The 17,425-nt window shown below is 51.8% G+C and overlaps 1 protein-coding gene across 2 annotated transcripts; it reads right to left on the bottom strand.

Annotated features, from left to right (window-relative positions):
* Positions 1 to 1,843: 1,843 nt before the first annotated feature.
* Positions 1,844 to 16,490, bottom strand: ITIH1 (inter-alpha-trypsin inhibitor heavy chain 1). 2 transcript variants are annotated; one of them, XM_053599277.1, is made up of 22 exons: positions 16,332 to 16,490; positions 16,049 to 16,069; positions 15,564 to 15,730; positions 14,991 to 15,095; positions 14,452 to 14,614; positions 13,802 to 13,915; positions 11,533 to 11,658; positions 11,332 to 11,448; positions 10,438 to 10,606; positions 10,223 to 10,348; positions 9,147 to 9,328; positions 8,695 to 8,880; positions 7,460 to 7,599; positions 6,688 to 6,842; positions 6,576 to 6,590; positions 6,153 to 6,173; positions 5,663 to 5,743; positions 5,443 to 5,556; positions 4,317 to 4,518; positions 3,270 to 3,442; positions 2,287 to 2,398; positions 1,844 to 2,124 (listed from the first exon to the last, which is right to left on the bottom strand). In XM_053599277.1, exons 1-22 carry the CDS (start codon positions 16,443 to 16,445, stop codon positions 1,995 to 1,997), a joined length of 2,733 nt encoding a protein of 910 aa, XP_053455252.1. In that variant the 5' UTR covers positions 16,446 to 16,490; the 3' UTR covers positions 1,844 to 1,994. The 2 variants fall into 2 exon arrangements, with proteins under 2 accessions (XP_053455252.1, XP_053455253.1); XM_053599278.1 differs by lacking the exon at positions 6,576 to 6,590.
* Positions 16,491 to 17,425: the final 935 nt, after the last annotated feature.

Here is a 17,425-nt window from a genome sequence, read left to right as displayed (position 1 = left end):
AGAGGAAAATCCAGCAATACCTAACAAAATTACACATGCACTTATTTTTTGACTTAACAATCTGACTGCTAAGAATTTATCCAAAAGCCACACCTACTCAAATATAAATATACAGATGTGCAAAATGCACAAGATTATTCATTGCAACATTGCTCATAATTGGAAAATGCTGGAAATGACTCAACTGCCCACATATTGGGGAATGGTTCAATAAACCATGATATGTCTACATAATGGATAACCAACCATGCGGTTGTAAAAAAGAATGAAGGAGGGCGGTGCCTGCGGCTCGGTATATAGCGCCGGCCCCATATACCGAGGGTGGCGGGTTCAAGCCTGGCCCCAGCCAAACTGCAACAAAAAAATAGCCGGGCATTGTGGCGGGCGCCTGTAGCCCCAGCTGCTCGGGAGGCTGAGGCAAGAGAATCACGTAAGCCCAAGAGTTAGAGGTTGCTGTGAGCCGTGTGACGCCATGGCACTCTACCCGAGCCGTGTGATGCCAGGCACTCTACCCTGTCTCTACAAAAAAAAAAGAATGAAGGAAATCTCAATGACCTGATATGGATTGATTTCCAGAATATACTGTTAGTGCAAAAAGCAAAGTGCAAAAGAATATCCATAGTGTGCTACCCTTCATGTAAGAAAGAAGGGAGTGGAAGAAAATATACATGAGTCTGAAATATATGTCTGCTTATTTGTGCAAGAAGAAATACAGAAAAGATAAACCAGAAACTAGTGATATTGGTTACCTAAGAACACATGGTGGGAAAAGGATAGAAAGATGGGGGATACGGATAGGATAGAATCAATGGGGTAGAGACTGACAGATTTCTGAGTATACCTTTTTGAGTAACATATAATTCAAGTATTATATATACAGTCATGTGCCACAGTCATCAATGAACCACATATATGGTGGTGATCCCCTAAGATTATAATGGAACTTAAAAATTCCTATCATCTAGTGACATCGGAACCATCCTCATGTCATCATGGCACTCTACCAAGGGTGACAAAAATGAGATGCTGGCTCAAAACAAAAAAAAAAAAAAAGGAAGGAGTAGCGGAGGCCCATTTACCTCCATGTGAATGGGCTCTCTGAAGTGTGCTGTTGCATTTTAACCATGCCCCAAGGCCAAGCCATGGGAAAGAGCCCCAGTGGAGTAATTCCAGGCACTCCTGTGAGAAGATCAAGGGGTGCTGGTCCTGGCACCCTGAACTTACAGCCTCTGCCTTTGAAAAGTGTCAGCCTAGCTGTCGTCAGGGAAATCTGGCTGAGGGAGAGGCCCTGACCCAATAGGACAGGCTCCCACTCTTGGTGGGACTTCTTCAGGACCCATCTATAAATGGTTCTTTCCCATGTTCATTTTAAGCGATGCTTTGGAATATCCATAACCAAGTCTCAACAGGATTTGGCCATCAGCTTCCCAACTCATGGGTGTATTCATATGGCGGTGATGAAGTGCACAGACACTGACATCAGACGGCACAGGTTCAAACTCCTGCTCTGCCACTTACAAGCTGAGTAATTTTGGACAAATTACTTCACTCAGTTTCCTCAGACGAGCACAGTGAAAATGTCTTCTAGGGCTGTTGAGGGCACAGACTTAGTGAATTCAAGTAAGGTACTTAAAACAGTGCCTGGCACTGGGTCACCTGTGGCTGTTCATGCTGCCAGAGTGTCCATTGGTCCCCTGAGTGCAAGGGGCACTCAGAGATGGCATGGGCTCCCCTTCCAGCCTCTGACCTCCTTCTCCCATTCCTAGGTCTGCTGTGGCCCCTGAGTCTTTCTGAGGGGCTGTTTCCCTACCATCCTCCCTCCCAGAAAGCAGTCAGCTCTGGGTTGGACATAGCCTCTCTTTAATGGAAGTTATGGTGTGCTTTGACACAGGGGACCAGCTTAATCAAGGAGGTGTAAGTGGGCAGCAGTTCAGGATGACTCTGTCCTCCTCTGCCGTGACCCCAGGGGAGGACATGCATGCTGGCTAGAGGGCTCAGAATATGTCAGGCACAATATAGTCAGTGTGAACACCATCAATCAGCCCTGCCCCATTGTTGTGGATGAACCAGCAAGACACACTGGTCCCACGCTGAGGGTCCTTGCTGTAGTCTTTTTGCAAGCCCCTGAGGAGAGACAAGTCAGCTAGGGTCACTCTTTTGAACCCGCAGGGTGGCACCTTCCCAGCAAGCTCACCCGACCCGTGTGACACCTGGAGGAAGGCCCAGACCACCAAAAGTGAATGCAAAGAAGCCAAGGGCAGAAATGCTGGGGAGCAGCCCGCCCACCTGGTGACCATCAGCCGGTGGTTCTTCACCAACATTGTGGCATCTGGCTTTGCGGGGTCGGAGCCTGGGTGGAGGTCAAACACTTCAAAACTAAAGGGGTGGAAGAATTGTCCTGGAAAGGCACATTGGAGGCAGCAGTTACATCTGGGAGCCCTGTGCTCAGTAGGTGCTCACAGGGCAGGGGTGGGGTTAGAGAGTTGCTTGAATATTTTTCAAGTGCTTGATTATTTCTTATGAGTCGTGGCCTCAAAAGCCACCTTTAGCTTCCTTGCCGTAGAGAAGCAGATATATTTCTTTTTTTTTTTTTTTTGTAGAGACAGAGTCTCACTTAATTGCCCTCGGTAGAGTGCCATGGCCTCACACAGCTCACAGCAACCTCCAACTCCTGGGCTTAAGCGATTCTCTTGCCTCAGCCTCCCGAGTAGCTGGGACTACAGGCACCCGCCACAACACCCGGCTATTTGGTTGCAGTTTGGCCGGGGCCGGGTTTGAACCCGCCACCCTCGGTATATGGGGCCGGCGCCTTACCGACTGAGCCACAGGCGCCGCCCCGAGAAGCAGGTATATTTCTAGGTGGTTCTACCTACCATCATTAGCCAATTCCAAAGGGATCTTGTGGGGAGAGAGGTCTGAGGGGCAGGTGCCCATGGACAGCAGTGTCCATAGGAAGGCCACACAGGCAGGGGCTCTGTGGCCAAGGACCCACCCCACCACTCACAGAACCCTGGGAGCCCTCTGGCCCTTTCTGTTTGATAATAGGATCTCACCTCGTATTTGCTCCCAGGCTCACTTAAGCTTTTGTTTCACTATGGTTGATCACAGCCTTTTCTAGGGACGAGATCCTCACCAAGACAACCCATCTTTGGACTTCTAAGCCTTGGAGGCCCTGTAGGGGGTGGGCTTATCTGTCCCATAGCCCTAGCCTCATGAGTTGACTTGCTCTAGCACCTGCCCCCACAATTCTGCAGGCCTGGCCAGCATACCCAGTAGCCCATGTGTCCGGGCAGACATCCGGTGACTATCCAGCACATAGAAGCCCAGGAAGTCCTGGTGAACTGCACTGTCCTTCCACACTCGGTGCAGAACAACTTCAAAGGTGGCCCTGTTGTCTACGGACACCACCAGGTTCCTCTTCTTGTTGATGGTCACCACCACCCTGCAGGACCAGGTGGCCATGAGAGCAGGTATGGCTGGGCTGCTTCCCTCTCCATTCAGCTGTCCCTGTGCTCCAGAATCCAGCTCTATGTCCATCCCTCTATCCCTGAGGCCTTCCCCCGCAGACAATGGACTGTTACCTGCTCCGTGCTTCTTCCCATGTGTTGCCGTTGTGTATGGGACCCTTACAATGAACCAGGCCCTGTGCTAGGCCTTCCTATGCAAACTGCATCATGCAGTTCTCACTCTGACCTTGTAAGGATCAAGGCTCAGAGAGGTTAAGTAACTTGCTCAAGGTAGCACAGCTGGTAAGCAGTGGAGCCAAGACTTAGATTTCAGTCTAATATCAGAGTCTGTGCTCTCTGATTCCCACTTGTTACCTGTGTCTTCTCCACCCAACTCTGTCCACCTCTTCCTAAAGCTCAGCCACCCAGCATCAGGTGCTGGTGCTCAGCCGCTTGTAGAATGAAGGAATGAGTGAAGGAAAGAAAAGGCATGCGACAAGGCAGACTATGACAGGTGCCAAATGGGAAACCAAGAGAATTCTGGGGTTTAGCAGAGAAGAGAGTAGAACTTCAGGGAAGAGGTGGCCTTTGCGCTGGGCCTGGGAGGACAATCTGGCTTTGCTTGGTGGAGGTTGTGATGGCATTCAGAGCAGGGTGCCATGGGAACACAGGCATCCAGGCAGCTGGGCCCAGAAGACAGGTCCAGGAAACAAGGGAAATGGTCCACAGAGTCTGTTGTCTGCGTGAGTCTGCACAGGCTGCGTGTCAACTGCTGATGTGGCTCAGGGGCTCAGGCTCTACAGGCTCAGACAGTGAGCCCTCAGCATGCCATGCTTCCCCCGCCTCCCTCCCCAGGCCCCAGCCAGGTACCCATCCTGCCGCAGCACAGCCTGGTCGCTCCAGGAGAACACAGGCCCGCCTGAGCCTGGGTTCAGCGTGATGTTCTGAGGAGTCACTTCCAGCTGAAAGTCTGTTACAGGGTTTGCGATGCCTAGCCGCCCGAAGTACGTGTCCTCATGCTGCCCAGGGTGCCTGGCCTTGTTGCCAATGAGCTGCCCGTTCACTGAGAAGCCTGCAGTGGGGCAAGGAGCCATCTGGATCAGGGAGAGGCCTGCCAGCCTTTGCTCAAGAGGCCATGTCCCCTTCCTGAGAGGCCCCCTATACTCTACCCATGTCACTCTGTCTTTGAGGGTCTAGCCTCCTATGGGGCCTTCAGGACTGGTCCTGAGCACACCACCACCACCTTTCTGACCATCCCTCCTGCCACACTAAGTGTCCCCGAAGACAGGACCTGGGCCTGCCCCTTATCTGTAGCCCAGATCCCTTACACAGGGGCAGGCTCATAGCAGTGCCTCCCTGACCTGACCAGCCAAGAAGACCCTCCTCTACCCTCACTGTCCCAGCATGGCCCATCTCATGCTCTGAAACTGTCACCTTAGAATGTGTTCACTGTTTGTCTTCTTCCTTCCCTAAGCTCTATGACAACAAGACTGTCTTGGTCCCCACTGCATTCCCAACCCCCAGCAGGTGCTTAAGAAGTATTTGCAAATGGACTGACTAGACTGAGACTGAGGGAGAAAGGAGGAAGAACAGGCTGTGTGAAGGAGAGAGTCATTCCCCATCAGCAGGGCGCTGCTGGGAGAGAGGGAGGCCCTTGGAGGCTCTGTTCAGTCATGCTGTGGAGAAAGGTGGAGCAGCACTGCTACATAATTTGAAGGACATAATAGGAAATAAAAATGAAGGGCCCCTGGTTAAAAAATTGTTGGGGATTTCAAGACAGCAACAAAAGAAGAACATTAAACCCAATATGAGGTCCTTCCAACCGCAGCCAGCATGGGTCACCCCCCAGTGAAGCTGGCCCCGGAAGATGGGGCAAGAAGGCAGCAGGTGGGGCCCAGCCAGGTGGATGATGCAGTGGCAGTAGGCAGTGGAGGCCTTGGCCACAGTCCTGCCCGTGGCTGAATGTCGAAGGCAGAAGGCATGACATCCACTGTACCTGTATCGGGGTCCTGCACCAGGCTCAGGATCACACCAGGCTCCTCGTTGATATTGAAGCACAAGGTGTCCTCTTTCTCGGGCACATGAATGATGAAGTGGGGGTCAGTGTCCACTGGGGGCACAGAGTAGAGTCTGTTATATTGGGCATAGGGCACACGGGGCTGGCCAGGGATAAGGATATCAAGCAAGGTGTCCCTAACACCCTCCCAAGGACTCACCGCCAGTCACTTGGTTTGGCAACTGCTGGATATTGGAGCTGGGGCGGGTAGGAGAGGGCTGTGAGGAGGCCAGCACGAACGCTGGTGGGTGAAAGTGAGTGACATTTAGAAGAGAAGACTGGGCCTGCCCTGGACTGCTGGCATCTTTTCTGATGGCTCCTCCCTCCCAGACAGGCTGGTCACTGAGCATCACATGCCCTTGACTGGCTTTCAGGATGTGGGGACAGAAGTTTGGCCCAGTGCAGCTGCCTGGCCCATCTCTGTCTCCTCCCATGGGAACCTGGGTGGGGCGGCCAGGTGGTCCAGCGGGGCCATCCTGAGGGTTCCCAGTGAAAGGCAGTGCAAAGAGCTGGACCTAAGGAAGGAGGCTTAGGCAAACTGAATGACAACCAAAGGGATTTGGTCAGGACGGAATGCATAGCCTGCGCGGCAGCAGCATGTGGAGTGGAGAGGGGTAGAGATGTAAGTCTCCAGGATGGCTGCCACTTACTCCGTCTGTGTCCCAGCATCTCTGTAGAAGACAAGAACATGGAGGAAAGTGTCACCCATGGTGCCTCACACACAAGGCATGTGGCTTGGTCCACATCTGGCTTGGGCCTAGCCCTCTTCCTGTGGGTCTCAGGTTTCCCGTGGGGTCCTGCCTCCTTCCAGGACACAGAGGGCCTAGGAGGCTGGTGGGGTTGGGCATTTCAGGCTGCACAGAGGCTCATGAAGCACAAAGGGAGCATCAAGGGTTTGTGGGAGAGTAGATATGGGCATGTAGGGGAAGGAAGAGCCCGCAAAGAAGGAGTGGAAGCAGGGAAGGTATGGGAGCGAGAAGCCATGGGGTGGGGAACCTGGGGGGCGGCTGGAGCACCTGCACCTGCCCAGCCACCAGAAGCCTGGCTAAAAACCAATGCCATTTAAAACTCACCCAGGGGCAGAGAATCTGGAAGGGAAGGAAAGAGATAAGAATTAAAGCCCAGGAGGTTTTTGGCCCATGGCCTCCTCTCTGCAGGCCCCTCCCCTAGCCCTGCCGCCCCTACCCTCTGGGGGCTTGTCAATGATGGGCTTCAGGCCATCCTGGTCCACCATGCCCCTGATAGTCATGGAAGTCAGTGGGGTCACAAACTGATAGGCCAGTGACATCTTCAGGGCCTGGGATGACAGCTTGGCCCTCTCCTCTCCCTCCACCTTCATTCTGTGAATGAGATGGACGTTGGCCAGCTCTAAGCCTGGCTGCTCAGGCAATGACAGACTTGCACTCTCTCATCCTTTCACCTGTTCGTCCACTCATTCATTCATTCAACAACCAGCTATGAAATACACGCAGTGCCCTATTCAATGTCTGTGTCCTCAGGGACCTTGGGGTCCCTGACTTCCCACAGAGCAAACTTGGAGATTTGACAGGGTTGAGGGGCATGCCTCAGAGACCCCTGGAAAATTTAATAGTTGTGAGATCCAAGTTGGATGGTTTAACCTCTCTGAGCTTCAGTTTGCTGGTCTGTCCAATGGGGATGATGAAGGAGACCCCACATGCTGTGAGGATTAAATGTCTGGATACGGCAGCCCCACCACAATGGCAGCTTCCCCACAGCAGCCCAGCAGCATGAGCAGCAGGCTGCCCTATGTCCCTAGTGGGCCAGCACACACTGTTGACTGACTGGTTGATATTAACTTGGCAAAACAGCAGAGGAAAGCAAATCTGACCTACTTGCAACTTTGAAGGCCCAGAACCACCTGTTCTCTGTCCCTTTTCAAGGGATGGGAGGACTCTGGGGTAGACAGTGCCCACCCTGGGCTCTGCAGGGGCCATACCGCTTGGCCAGTAGCTCCTGGATGGTGAGGTAGGCCCAAAGGCGCTCGACATGGTTCTCCAGCATGTGGCCACGCTCTTGGAGCAGCTTCTTCATCTCTTCCTCATCCACTAGGCAGGTTGTCCTGAATTCTTGTCCCTCCTGAGAGAGGAGTTACGGAGAGGGACCATGTGCAATGACGGTGCAGCCCGTGGCTGGTGCTCAAGGGTCTGAGGGGCTCCACTATCAGGGGGTCTGCAGCTCCCTTCTCAGTGTCACCCCATTTCCCGAGCCTGTTCTCCTCATCCTCATTCATTCATTCTTTCTATAAATGCTTGCCAAACACTCTCTGTGAGCTGGGCTTGGCACAGGCCCTGGGGATCCCATGGCATGGGAGGACTAGACCCTGCCCTCATAGAGTCACTCTCTCTGGGGAAAAGCCAGCAAATACCCATTTCCACAATGACCTGCTCCTCCTAAATGGCCAACAAGTTACAGGCAGCTGCACTGTTCCCCTTGCCGTAGCACACAGACCTGCTTTCTCTCCTGAGTTACAATAGCATAGGGCACTACTTCCCAAGGACATACCACTTCCCAAGGATGCATCACTCCCCCGAGCGTCCTATGCACCAGACACTGTATAAGGGTATCATATAGATTATTCCATTTACTCCACACAACACTCCAGTGCAGTAATACTCCCATGGTGCAGAAAAGGAAACAGGCCTGGAGAACTGACCGAACACTTGCTCAAGGACACTCAGCTGGTCAGGGTGGAGTCAGGATGCAGCTAAGCGCTCCTCACTCAAAGCCTGAGTTCTGAACTTTCAACCACACTGTGGGACTGGAGTCTCACGTACCTGTGATCCCCTTCCACCTCTCATGTGCACATACATGCAAGCATCATGCCATGGCACAAAGCCTGGTACATAGTGGGTGTTCAGGAAATGGTTATTGAGTGAGAAGGGAGAGGCTGACCTCTTGCTCTCACACCTTGGGGGCAAGGATGTGAGAAATAACAGATGACTGCAACCAATCCAGGGCACACTGACCCCAGTCTAGCCTGTCTAGCCACCAGAATGCCTGTGTGGAGATATGTTCAGGCCTGGGGCGGGGGAGGGTGTGTGCATTGGTGGGGGTGGGGCACTCCTCTGGGGAAAGAGAGACCCCTTGGAGTGGGCAGTGCTGGAGAACAGTGTGGGTTTGGAGCCTCTGGGTGCTGCGTGGTCTCTCCACCCTTCGTGGCCCACTATTTACCCCACGGGCCTGCACATAAGCCTTGAAGTTGTCCAGTTGGTGGTCAGCAATGCGCCCAGCCACTGTGATCTCTGAGCCTTCATAGTACTGCTTATGGCGGTGCTGGGTGAGGTCTAAGACAGCATCCTTGGGGTACTGCAATTCCACATCCACCAGCAGTGGTCTGGCCACCTGCTTGTAGAAACCCTGCAGGGATGGAAGGTGAGGTCTCAGAACTAAACACCCTGTGTACTCAATGGGCAGCCTGCCCACAAGCTGGGTGTCAGGAATCCCTACTTTAGAGAAGGAATCTGAGGCTCAGAGAGGTTAAGTAACTGACTTGAGGTTATGCAGCAGATATGAACTCTGTACCAGAGCCTTATCTGCTCCTCCAGGCTGATGGGCAAATGGCCCCCAGGGCTAGGCTCCCTGGGACATGATGCTGACGGTACATGGGGGCTGGGGGTAGAGACCTGCAGCTGCTGGGTGGCATCGCGGTCCTCGTAGATTCTCTGGGCCCGTCCATTGTTCTCCATGGACATAACCTCCAGGAAGTTAAAGTCCACATTGTGGCCAAAGCCCAGGTTGTAGAGCGGAAACCTGCCTCGGATGGCTTCACGGATGTTCTTGAGGATTTGGGAATGGTCCGTCACCCCTGCAGCCACACACCTGGGTAGTGACAGGATGCCGGCCCACAGGCATGTGGAGCATGGGGGGTGGGGTACTCTGGGGAACGCTCTCTGGGGGCCAAGCCTCCTATCTCAGCTCTCTCCAGTCCCCATCATCTCCTCTTGGCTTGCCCAGGTGACTGCAACACCTGCTAACCGAGCTCCTTGCAGACCCTGCCCATCTACCACAAGCAGATCTGATTCTGCTCTAGACCCTCCCCTGGCTCCTTGCTGTAGTTTTCAAGGCTCTTCTGACCTTCCCACCCTTGTTTCACCCCAGCCTGCACATGTCTGCAGTGTTGGGGGAGTCCTGCCAGGACACAGACCTTTCTTTGCTCAAGCTGCCACCTCAACCAGGGATCCCTTCCTGCCTTCACTCCTTTTCCAGACTGAGGTCAGGAGGCACCTCCTCAGGAGGCCTTTCCTGCCCTTGTCTGTGGTTCCACAGCCCTAAGGCACCCTGTTCTTTCAGGGCCCTCAGCAAAATGTCTGCTCTGGGGTCTGCCTCTTCCAGTGGACCCCGGGCAGAGACATGTCTCTTTTCCTTGGTGTCTCATCTCAGACTGTAGTTCTGTGCTTGTCACACATCAATGATGAACAAATACTTCATTAAATTCAACCTAGGAATCCTGCTAATCCTCCAGAGCCCTGTGCTGCACCGTCCCCAATTTCTCAACTCACAGAACAGAGATACGCCTTGGAGTTCCCACAGACTTTGTGGTCTGAATCATGTTTTTAAAGCAGCACTTGAATTTACCCTGAGCCTTTCTGCTCCTGATGGCATCTCCAATGGCTGAGTTTCTGACTTCAGCTTGGATGTCTCCAGTAACGAGGAGACATCAGGCATCATTATTTCCCAAAGGAGCCCTCAAGGTGCTTACCCTCTGTGGGATCACCATCTGTCAACATGATGAGAATTGAGGCATGATTGCTGAGTTCTGGGAGGCTTTCCTGAGCTTTATTCAAGATTTCAATTCCCCGGAGCAAACCTCCATTTAGGTTTGTGGCTGCAAAAGAAGAGAAAACAGATCAGTGCATGCTCTCAGTCCAAGGGGACAGAAGTGACCCAACGTGGCCCAAGACCCCCCACTCTTACCCTCATCTAGGGAGAAGCGCTGAATGAAGTCTCGCGCTGCTTGCAGATTGGCCTCGGACGCCTGTACCAGTGAGCCCTTCCATGACCGCACATGGGTCCCAAAGAGGACCAGGTCAAAGTAGTCCTCTGGCTGCATGTCCCCCAGGATTTTAAGGAGTGCCTCCCTGGTCTGCAAGGAGGACGGTCGGTAGAGGGACAGAACCCCAGAATGGCCCCAGGATAGTACCTTCCACCAACCTCAGATACCCATTTCAGAAATGTACAGTGTTGACAAACAGGACAGGAGGGAAAGGACAGCCTGCAGAAATGTCCCCAATTTCTCAGACAGAAGAGTGTCCTGCCAGGCCCATGGGTGAATCAGGGTGATGGGGAGGCAAAGAAGCCCAGTTTGGGGAGAAGAAATGATCAGGAGTTCAGAAGGGGAAGGATTAAGAAAGAAGACCCTAGAAGGCTGTGCTTTTAAAACTTGGCTTGTCTAGCCAGTTTCACTGCATCATAGATAGGACACACAGAGCACTGCGGTCAGGAGGCTGTGTCCTGCTGCAAGACACCTCTCCATGGACCGCTGTAATCATCCCCAGCACTTGTAATGCACAGGTGTCCTCTATTAAGCGCTTCCCCTTGGGGAAACTCTGTAACTCTCAGGCACTGTTATTCCCTTTTTCGCCATGAACGCACTTGCCCAGGGCTGCACAGTGAGGAAATGGTGCTGATTGCAGAGCCCTTCACTGCTGGGGTTTCCTGTCAAGTCACCCTATCTCTGACAGGAAGCATAAAGCCCAAACAAGACTCTGACAGTGAAACTGATATGGGGTGAATTGGGGAGAGGGGACAGGCAGAGATGATCTGTCTCTGATCTTGCCCCTGGGCAAGCTGTTTAAAGCTGAAGTTTACCTGCTTCACTTTCTGGCCTTGCATGGAGCCACTGATGTCAATCACAAAAACGATGTTCTTATTCATGTTCGTCAGGTTTTGGGGGGCAAAGAAGTGGGCAAAGTGGTTATTGGCCACCTGAAACAGGAGAATGAGTAAGGTCTCTCTCACAAGCACCCCTTGCCTGCCCTCTGGATCTTGGGCCAGAAGCTTCAGGCTCACCAGGAGGTTGCAGAGTTTGTCTCGATTGACATCGTAGGTCACCTTGAAATCCCCGTTCAGCAAGGATGTAGAGCACGTGGGGCAGGACTGCTGCTGGGCCACAGTGGGGCGGAAAATCACATGACCCTAGAACCATTCAAGACACGAACCATTATTGGGTTGTGCAGCTGCAAACAACATGTTTGCCAAGATAGCACAAGAAGGTATGTGTGTGTGTGTCCACAGACACAGAAATGAATCTGCTGGGCCACTTGCCTAGCTGCTGAGAATGCACTTGTGGGTAGAAGGCGAGAAGACCCATTCCATTGCTTATATGCTTCTGAGTCAGTGGGATTTTCTACAATAAACATCATCACTTGGGGTATATAAATCAGAACAAAATATTATCAGTATGACAGCATGAGAGACATCAGTCAGCTCAAACTTTTGAGTTGGTTGGCATAGTGGTCAAGCCTGTAATCATAGCACTCAGGGAGGCTTAAGCAGGAGGATCCCTTGAGCTCATGAGTTCAAAACCAGCCTGAGCAACAGTGAGACCCCCATCTCTAGAAAAAAGTAGAAAAAATTAACCAGGCATTGTGGTGGGTGCCTGTAGTTTCTATGAGCTGTGATGACATACCACCGTACTCAGCCCAGAGCAATAGAATGAGACCTGGTCTCAAACAAACAACAACAACAAAAAAAACCTGTTGAGTTAAAAAGTAAGGCTACAACACTGCATTAGAAAGTAAAACCCACCTATGTTGGTGCTCAGGGAAGCTAGGAATGGTTTCTATTCAATACTTTGTATATTTCTGTACTGTCTACTTTTTTTTTTTTTTGAGACAGAGTCTCACTTTGTTGCCCCTGGTGGAGTGCCGTGGTGTCACAGCTCACAGCAACCTCAAACTCTTGGGCTCAAGCGATTCTCTAGCCTCAGCATCCCAAGTAGCTGGGACTACATGTGCCTGCCACAACACCTGGCTATTTTTAGAGACAGGGTCTCACTCTTGCTCAGGCTGGTCTGGAACCCGGGAGCTCAGGCAATCTACCCACCTTGGCCTCCCACAGTGCTAGGATTACAGGTGTGAGCCTATCATGCCCAGCTTTACATTTTCTTTAAAGAAGTTTTTGTTTTTATCTTTTGTTTGTTATAATAGTAAGATATGCTCATAAAAGTGATATAAAGAAAGAAAAAAAACAACCTTGAGAAGAATTGTTAGGAAGACAAGAAACATTGCTGAGCACAGTGGCCCATGCCTGTAATTCCAGCCATTTGAGATGCCATGGAGGGAGGATAGTTTGAGGCTAGGAGTTTGAAACTGGCCAAGGGAACATAGCCTGGCTGGGGTTGAGGGCAATCAAGAAGCAGGTACTCACCCCATCTCTACAAAAAAAATTTAAAAATGTTACAGGCATAGGGGTGTGCTCCTGTAGCTCTAGCTACTTGGGAGGCTGAGGCAAGATCATTTGACCCCAGGAATTCAAGCCTATGGTGAGTTACGATGGCATCTCTGTACTCTATCCAGCCTGGTTGACAGAGTGGAGGACAAGGACCCATCCTCTTAATCCCCCACAGATATCAAACATATTTGCTAACACTCTGAAGTGTCATATTTTAGTGAAAAGGAACCCTCCAAGCCATAAGAAATACTTCTTTTAAATGAATTGCCATGGAGTTCCTACATTAGGAAGGTGGCAAACAAAGGGTTTGTTCCTGGCTGAGATTGAGGGCAATCAAGAAGCAGGTACTCACTGGACCACCCATTCCTATACTACATTCCTCCTGGAGCCTGGCATGGGGGCAATCAGGGATTTCTGAGATTATGGCAAACAGGTGGCAAGGGATAAGTTGTTGGGCCAAGGGCCTTTCCAAATTTAATTATGTTTCTAAAAAAGCTGAGGCTTAGAGTCCTAACCATTGCAGCATCTGAGGCTTGCTTATGTGCTGGACATTTCTCTGAATACTTTCTCCTGTGCACGAGGCAGGCAAAGAGGAAACTGGAGCTTAAGCAAGCCAGCGACTCACCTTGGACCATGCCACCAGGGTGTGGTGGAACAAAAGCTGGTGCCTTCCCCACCTCAGTATGCAGGCTTTTGCTAAATTGCTCCAAGAATCAGGAGTGCTGAGTTCCCCAGGGATACCTACTAAATGGTGCCTGCCTCTCTCATCCCAAGGGCAGTCTGCAGCCCCTGCATGGTCACTAAGCTGAGCCTGGACATTCCATAAGGGATGGACCAGACTAAGAATCCCCTAGAGGTCCACCACTTCCCCTGCCATCCTACGTACCTTTTTCCCTGAGAAGGACTTCTTAATTGTTTGGGCTGCCAGTTCCTTGGGGAGGAAGGAGGCCTGGGCATCCAGCTTGCTGATCCCCTGGGGCTCAAAGATGTCCACGTCGATCTGCATTATTGAAGCAAATTCTGTACCAGGGCTCTCATTTGGACCATCATCCAGCCTCAGCCAAGAGCCAACATGTGTCATGGCTACTCACCATGTGCTGTGCCTGCACAGGCCTCAGCACAAGGCCTGACACACTGTGGCACTCTGAAAATACTTACTGAATGCAGGTGCATATGCCTGTTCCCCCTTAATTTGGCCACTACTTAGGTGCCAGCAATGATTCCAGCCCCTCAGGCTGCCCAGGACTTTCTGGCTTACACTTAATATCTCTTGTGATCTTTGTGGCAGTCCTGGGACCCAGCATAAATCACCCATTTAGCAGATGAGCTAACTGAGGCTCAGAGATGGGGAGGTAGTTGGAGGGTTTTGGGAGCTACCTGCCCAAGAAGACCCCATCAGAGCTCACCCTGTGAAGTCAGTCTCCTTCCCTGTGTTCTCAGGCCTGGGGTGACACATGTTGGGTGCTGAACCAATGTTGAGTGCCAGAGTGTGGGAGAGACAGAGGCAGGAGCCCTGACCTGGGCCCTGTAATCTACCTCAAAATGATGCACCAGCTGCTTGGGCTTGACTTTGATGACAATGTCATACTGCATCAGGCTTCGCTTTAGCACTTCCTCATAGGTCAGCTGAAATGTGGCCTTGCTCTGGGGACCCACATTGATGTGGATGGTGAATTGCTCCATGGTTCTCCCCGAGGCCCTGTACATGCCACCAGAAGCAAAATAGGGTGACAGGGCGTGAGTGACATGTGGATCCCCGTTCCTTAAAGCATGGCCCTCAGAATCAATTTCTCTTGAGTGCTGCTCTGAGGTTTCTTTGGTCCTCACCCTTGTGTTAGTTGGTCAGGGTCAGGGCCCAAGGATAGGGGTCTACCTCTCCCTGAAGCAGGTCTGGGGAAAGGGTGACGGTACATCAGCCTTGTTTAGTGCATTCATGCCAGCATCTGGGTTTGGGCAGTTTGCGTACTGTTCTGTCACTTGAGCTGTTTCCATCAGGCCCCTTTCAGCCCTCACCTTGGTCCTGGCTGGGGTGGGCAACCCTAGAGACCGGGTCAGCAGAACCCAGACGAGGTTACCTGACGAGGCCAGCATTCTCCCCGGAGATGGCTGCTTTCCGGTACTGCTTCCATGCAGTCACTTTGTCCTTTATGTCCCCAATAAATGCATTCCCATCTGCTGTGCTGCAGAGAAGGATGAACACCCTTAGGGGAGGTACTCCTCCTGGGCTACAAGGACCCCTCATGCTGGAAGTATGCTGAGCTGAGACCCTGTCAAAGGCCCTGTCCTTGTGAGTCCTCATTGGAGGCATATCCTTACTGCCCTTCTACTGCCTGCAGTAGGGCACCAGGGGGTGGAAGAGGGTAGCCCAATCACGGAGAAGAGTGAGGGATCTCAGATGCTGGCTCCACGCCTTGGGTTCTAGGCTGAGAACATGCTGTCAGAGCCCCCAGTTTGCTCTCCAAGATGGGAGCCAAGAACAGATCTAAAGGACTTCTCCCTCCCCTCAGAGCTAGGGCTGGCCTGTGGCCCTTTGGGAATTCAGAGATGCCCTGCACTCTCTGGCCGCTCTGAGCCATGGTCTTACACTGGGACCAGTGAATGCACAACTCTAGCTGGGACAGGCTGTAGGAGTTGGGCAGGGCACGCACATGGCAAAGTCACTGATGAAGGCTGTTTTGGGGATTTCCACATCGAAGGCCACTTCCCTGGCTTCATCAGCACTGTTGACCACTTGGCTGGTGATGACATAGTGGGCAAAGCGAGAGGTGACTTTGCAGTTGACTTTCAAACTCCGGATAATCACGCCATTGACACTCTACAGTGAGACATGAGGGAATCACGGGCCTCTGAGCCAATGAGGGACCTCATTGTCATATTGGGACTCAGCACCCAGCTCTGGTGTAAGATGCCCAGATGCTGGGAAGAACAGAGCAAATTTCCCAGGAAGACCCTTGGTCTCTGCCTGAGACTGTGCAGTGGGACATGAGGTGACAAGGGAGTAAGCTCTCATTTCCAGGAGATAGGAGTTCCCTCTGCCCATGGCACTGGCAGAGGTGTACACCTGAGGGATGGGCGAGAGCAAGCCTGTGAGAAGGGCCCCATCACAGATCCCTTTGCCAAGACTCTCACTCACTGTTTCCACAGCCTGTCGCTTCTGCAAAACAAAACCGGAACAAGTATAAGTGGGAAGGCTGAGGGGACCGGGGCCTATCTGTTCAGGGGTGGGAATGGAGCTCAGCCTGTGCCCTCTGCACTTCAGCTTCCCCACCCTGATGCTGCTGGGATGTCACCTCTCCAGCAGAGGTGATTGAGGGGCTGGGCATGCTACCGGCCCCTGAAATGGGGGTCTTGTGTCCCTCCTGGGCCCCATTTAGGTTCAGCTGCCCGTTTCTGCCCTCAGGACTTAAACCACATACCTCATTGCCTTTGGACCTGCCTGTTGCTATGCCCAGGGCAGGCATGGCCTGGAGGGTGAGGAGGGATGCCAGGCACATGCACAGCAGCACCCGTAGCTCCATGGTACCATCCATGGTCTCCCAGCTCCTGCTGCCCCGTCGCTTCCCTCAGACCATTAAGCAATACAGTGCTGAGTAAACACAGATTAAACATTAGACAAAGTGAAGGCAAATATTACAATTTGGGAAATCGAAAATAGGCAATGAAAACTTTCTGCTTGGGGAGGTTCTCAGTGGTGGGCCGTGGAAACTCCCAACCAGACTCCAGACTGTGCCTTTCAGCACAGAACTGCATTCAGCGGGCACAGGCTGAGACCGCCCGGGTGCTCAGCTCATCCTGGGTTTGGCACAGAGCAGTGGTACAGTAATGGGCAGCAAGGAGACAGTTAAAAAAGGATTTCTTGAATGCCCTGACTTGATCATTGCACAATCTATACATGTAACAGAAGATCACATGTACTTCATAAGTATGTAAAATATTATGTATCAACAAAAAACATATTTCTAAACTTCATTCAGATTCGCTTTCAAAATTCGTTAAACACTAACAAACATTTCCATCGTGCTTTGGTCGGGGAGGCAGATATAGTGGCTTAGAAAGTGCATGATGTCTAAGCATCCCCATGGTTGCAGCAGTGCTGATCTGATCTGGCAATAGCTCATCAGAGGCAGGATGGGTGTTGGGGGAGATGACCGATGCTTTAGGTAGGTGCTTCTCATCTCTGAACCTTCTTACCCAGCTTTGAAAAGAACAAAATTAAGCTTCACCGTTCTTCCACCTGGGCAGGGATGCCTGGCAGGTAAAGTGGAGTGAAAGATGATGATGTGCTTCCATAACTGAGCATTGATTATGTGCAACGCATTCAGGGGTGTCCAGACTGCAGCCTGCAGGCAGCATGCGGATGATTTGAGGCCTGTATTGCTCACCTGTGGTGTCAGGTATTGCGAAAATCATGCACAGGCCTTTGTTTTGCTCATCGGCTTTCGTTAGTGCTTGTGTATTTAACGTGTGGCCAGAGACAATTCTTCTTCCAATGCATGGCAGGAAAAAAAAA

The sequence above is a fragment of the Nycticebus coucang genome, chromosome 8 (assembly GCF_027406575.1).
Source record: "Nycticebus coucang isolate mNycCou1 chromosome 8, mNycCou1.pri, whole genome shotgun sequence".
Classification (NCBI taxonomy): domain Eukaryota; kingdom Metazoa; phylum Chordata; class Mammalia; order Primates; family Lorisidae; genus Nycticebus; species Nycticebus coucang.
The sequence above is the reverse complement of the archived record's forward strand: the minus strand, read 5'-3'. Positions and strand labels throughout refer to the sequence as shown.

What these genes read in the sequence shown, in the direction of transcription:
- ITIH1 (XM_053599277.1), bottom strand. Translation starts at nt 16,445, where the DNA reads ATGGATGGTACCATGGAGCTACGGGTGCTGCTGTGCATGTGCCTGGCA. An exon ending in ATGCCACCCAGCAGCTGCAG is followed by an intron (nt 8,881 to 9,146) that starts GTCTCTACCCCC and finishes CCATCCCTGCAG; the next exon opens with GGTTTCTACAAGCAGGTGGC. An exon ending in GCCAAACCAAGTGACTGGCG is followed by an intron (nt 5,557 to 5,662) that starts GTGAGTCCTTGG and finishes CTGTGCCCCCAG; the next exon opens with TGGACACTGACCCCCACTTC.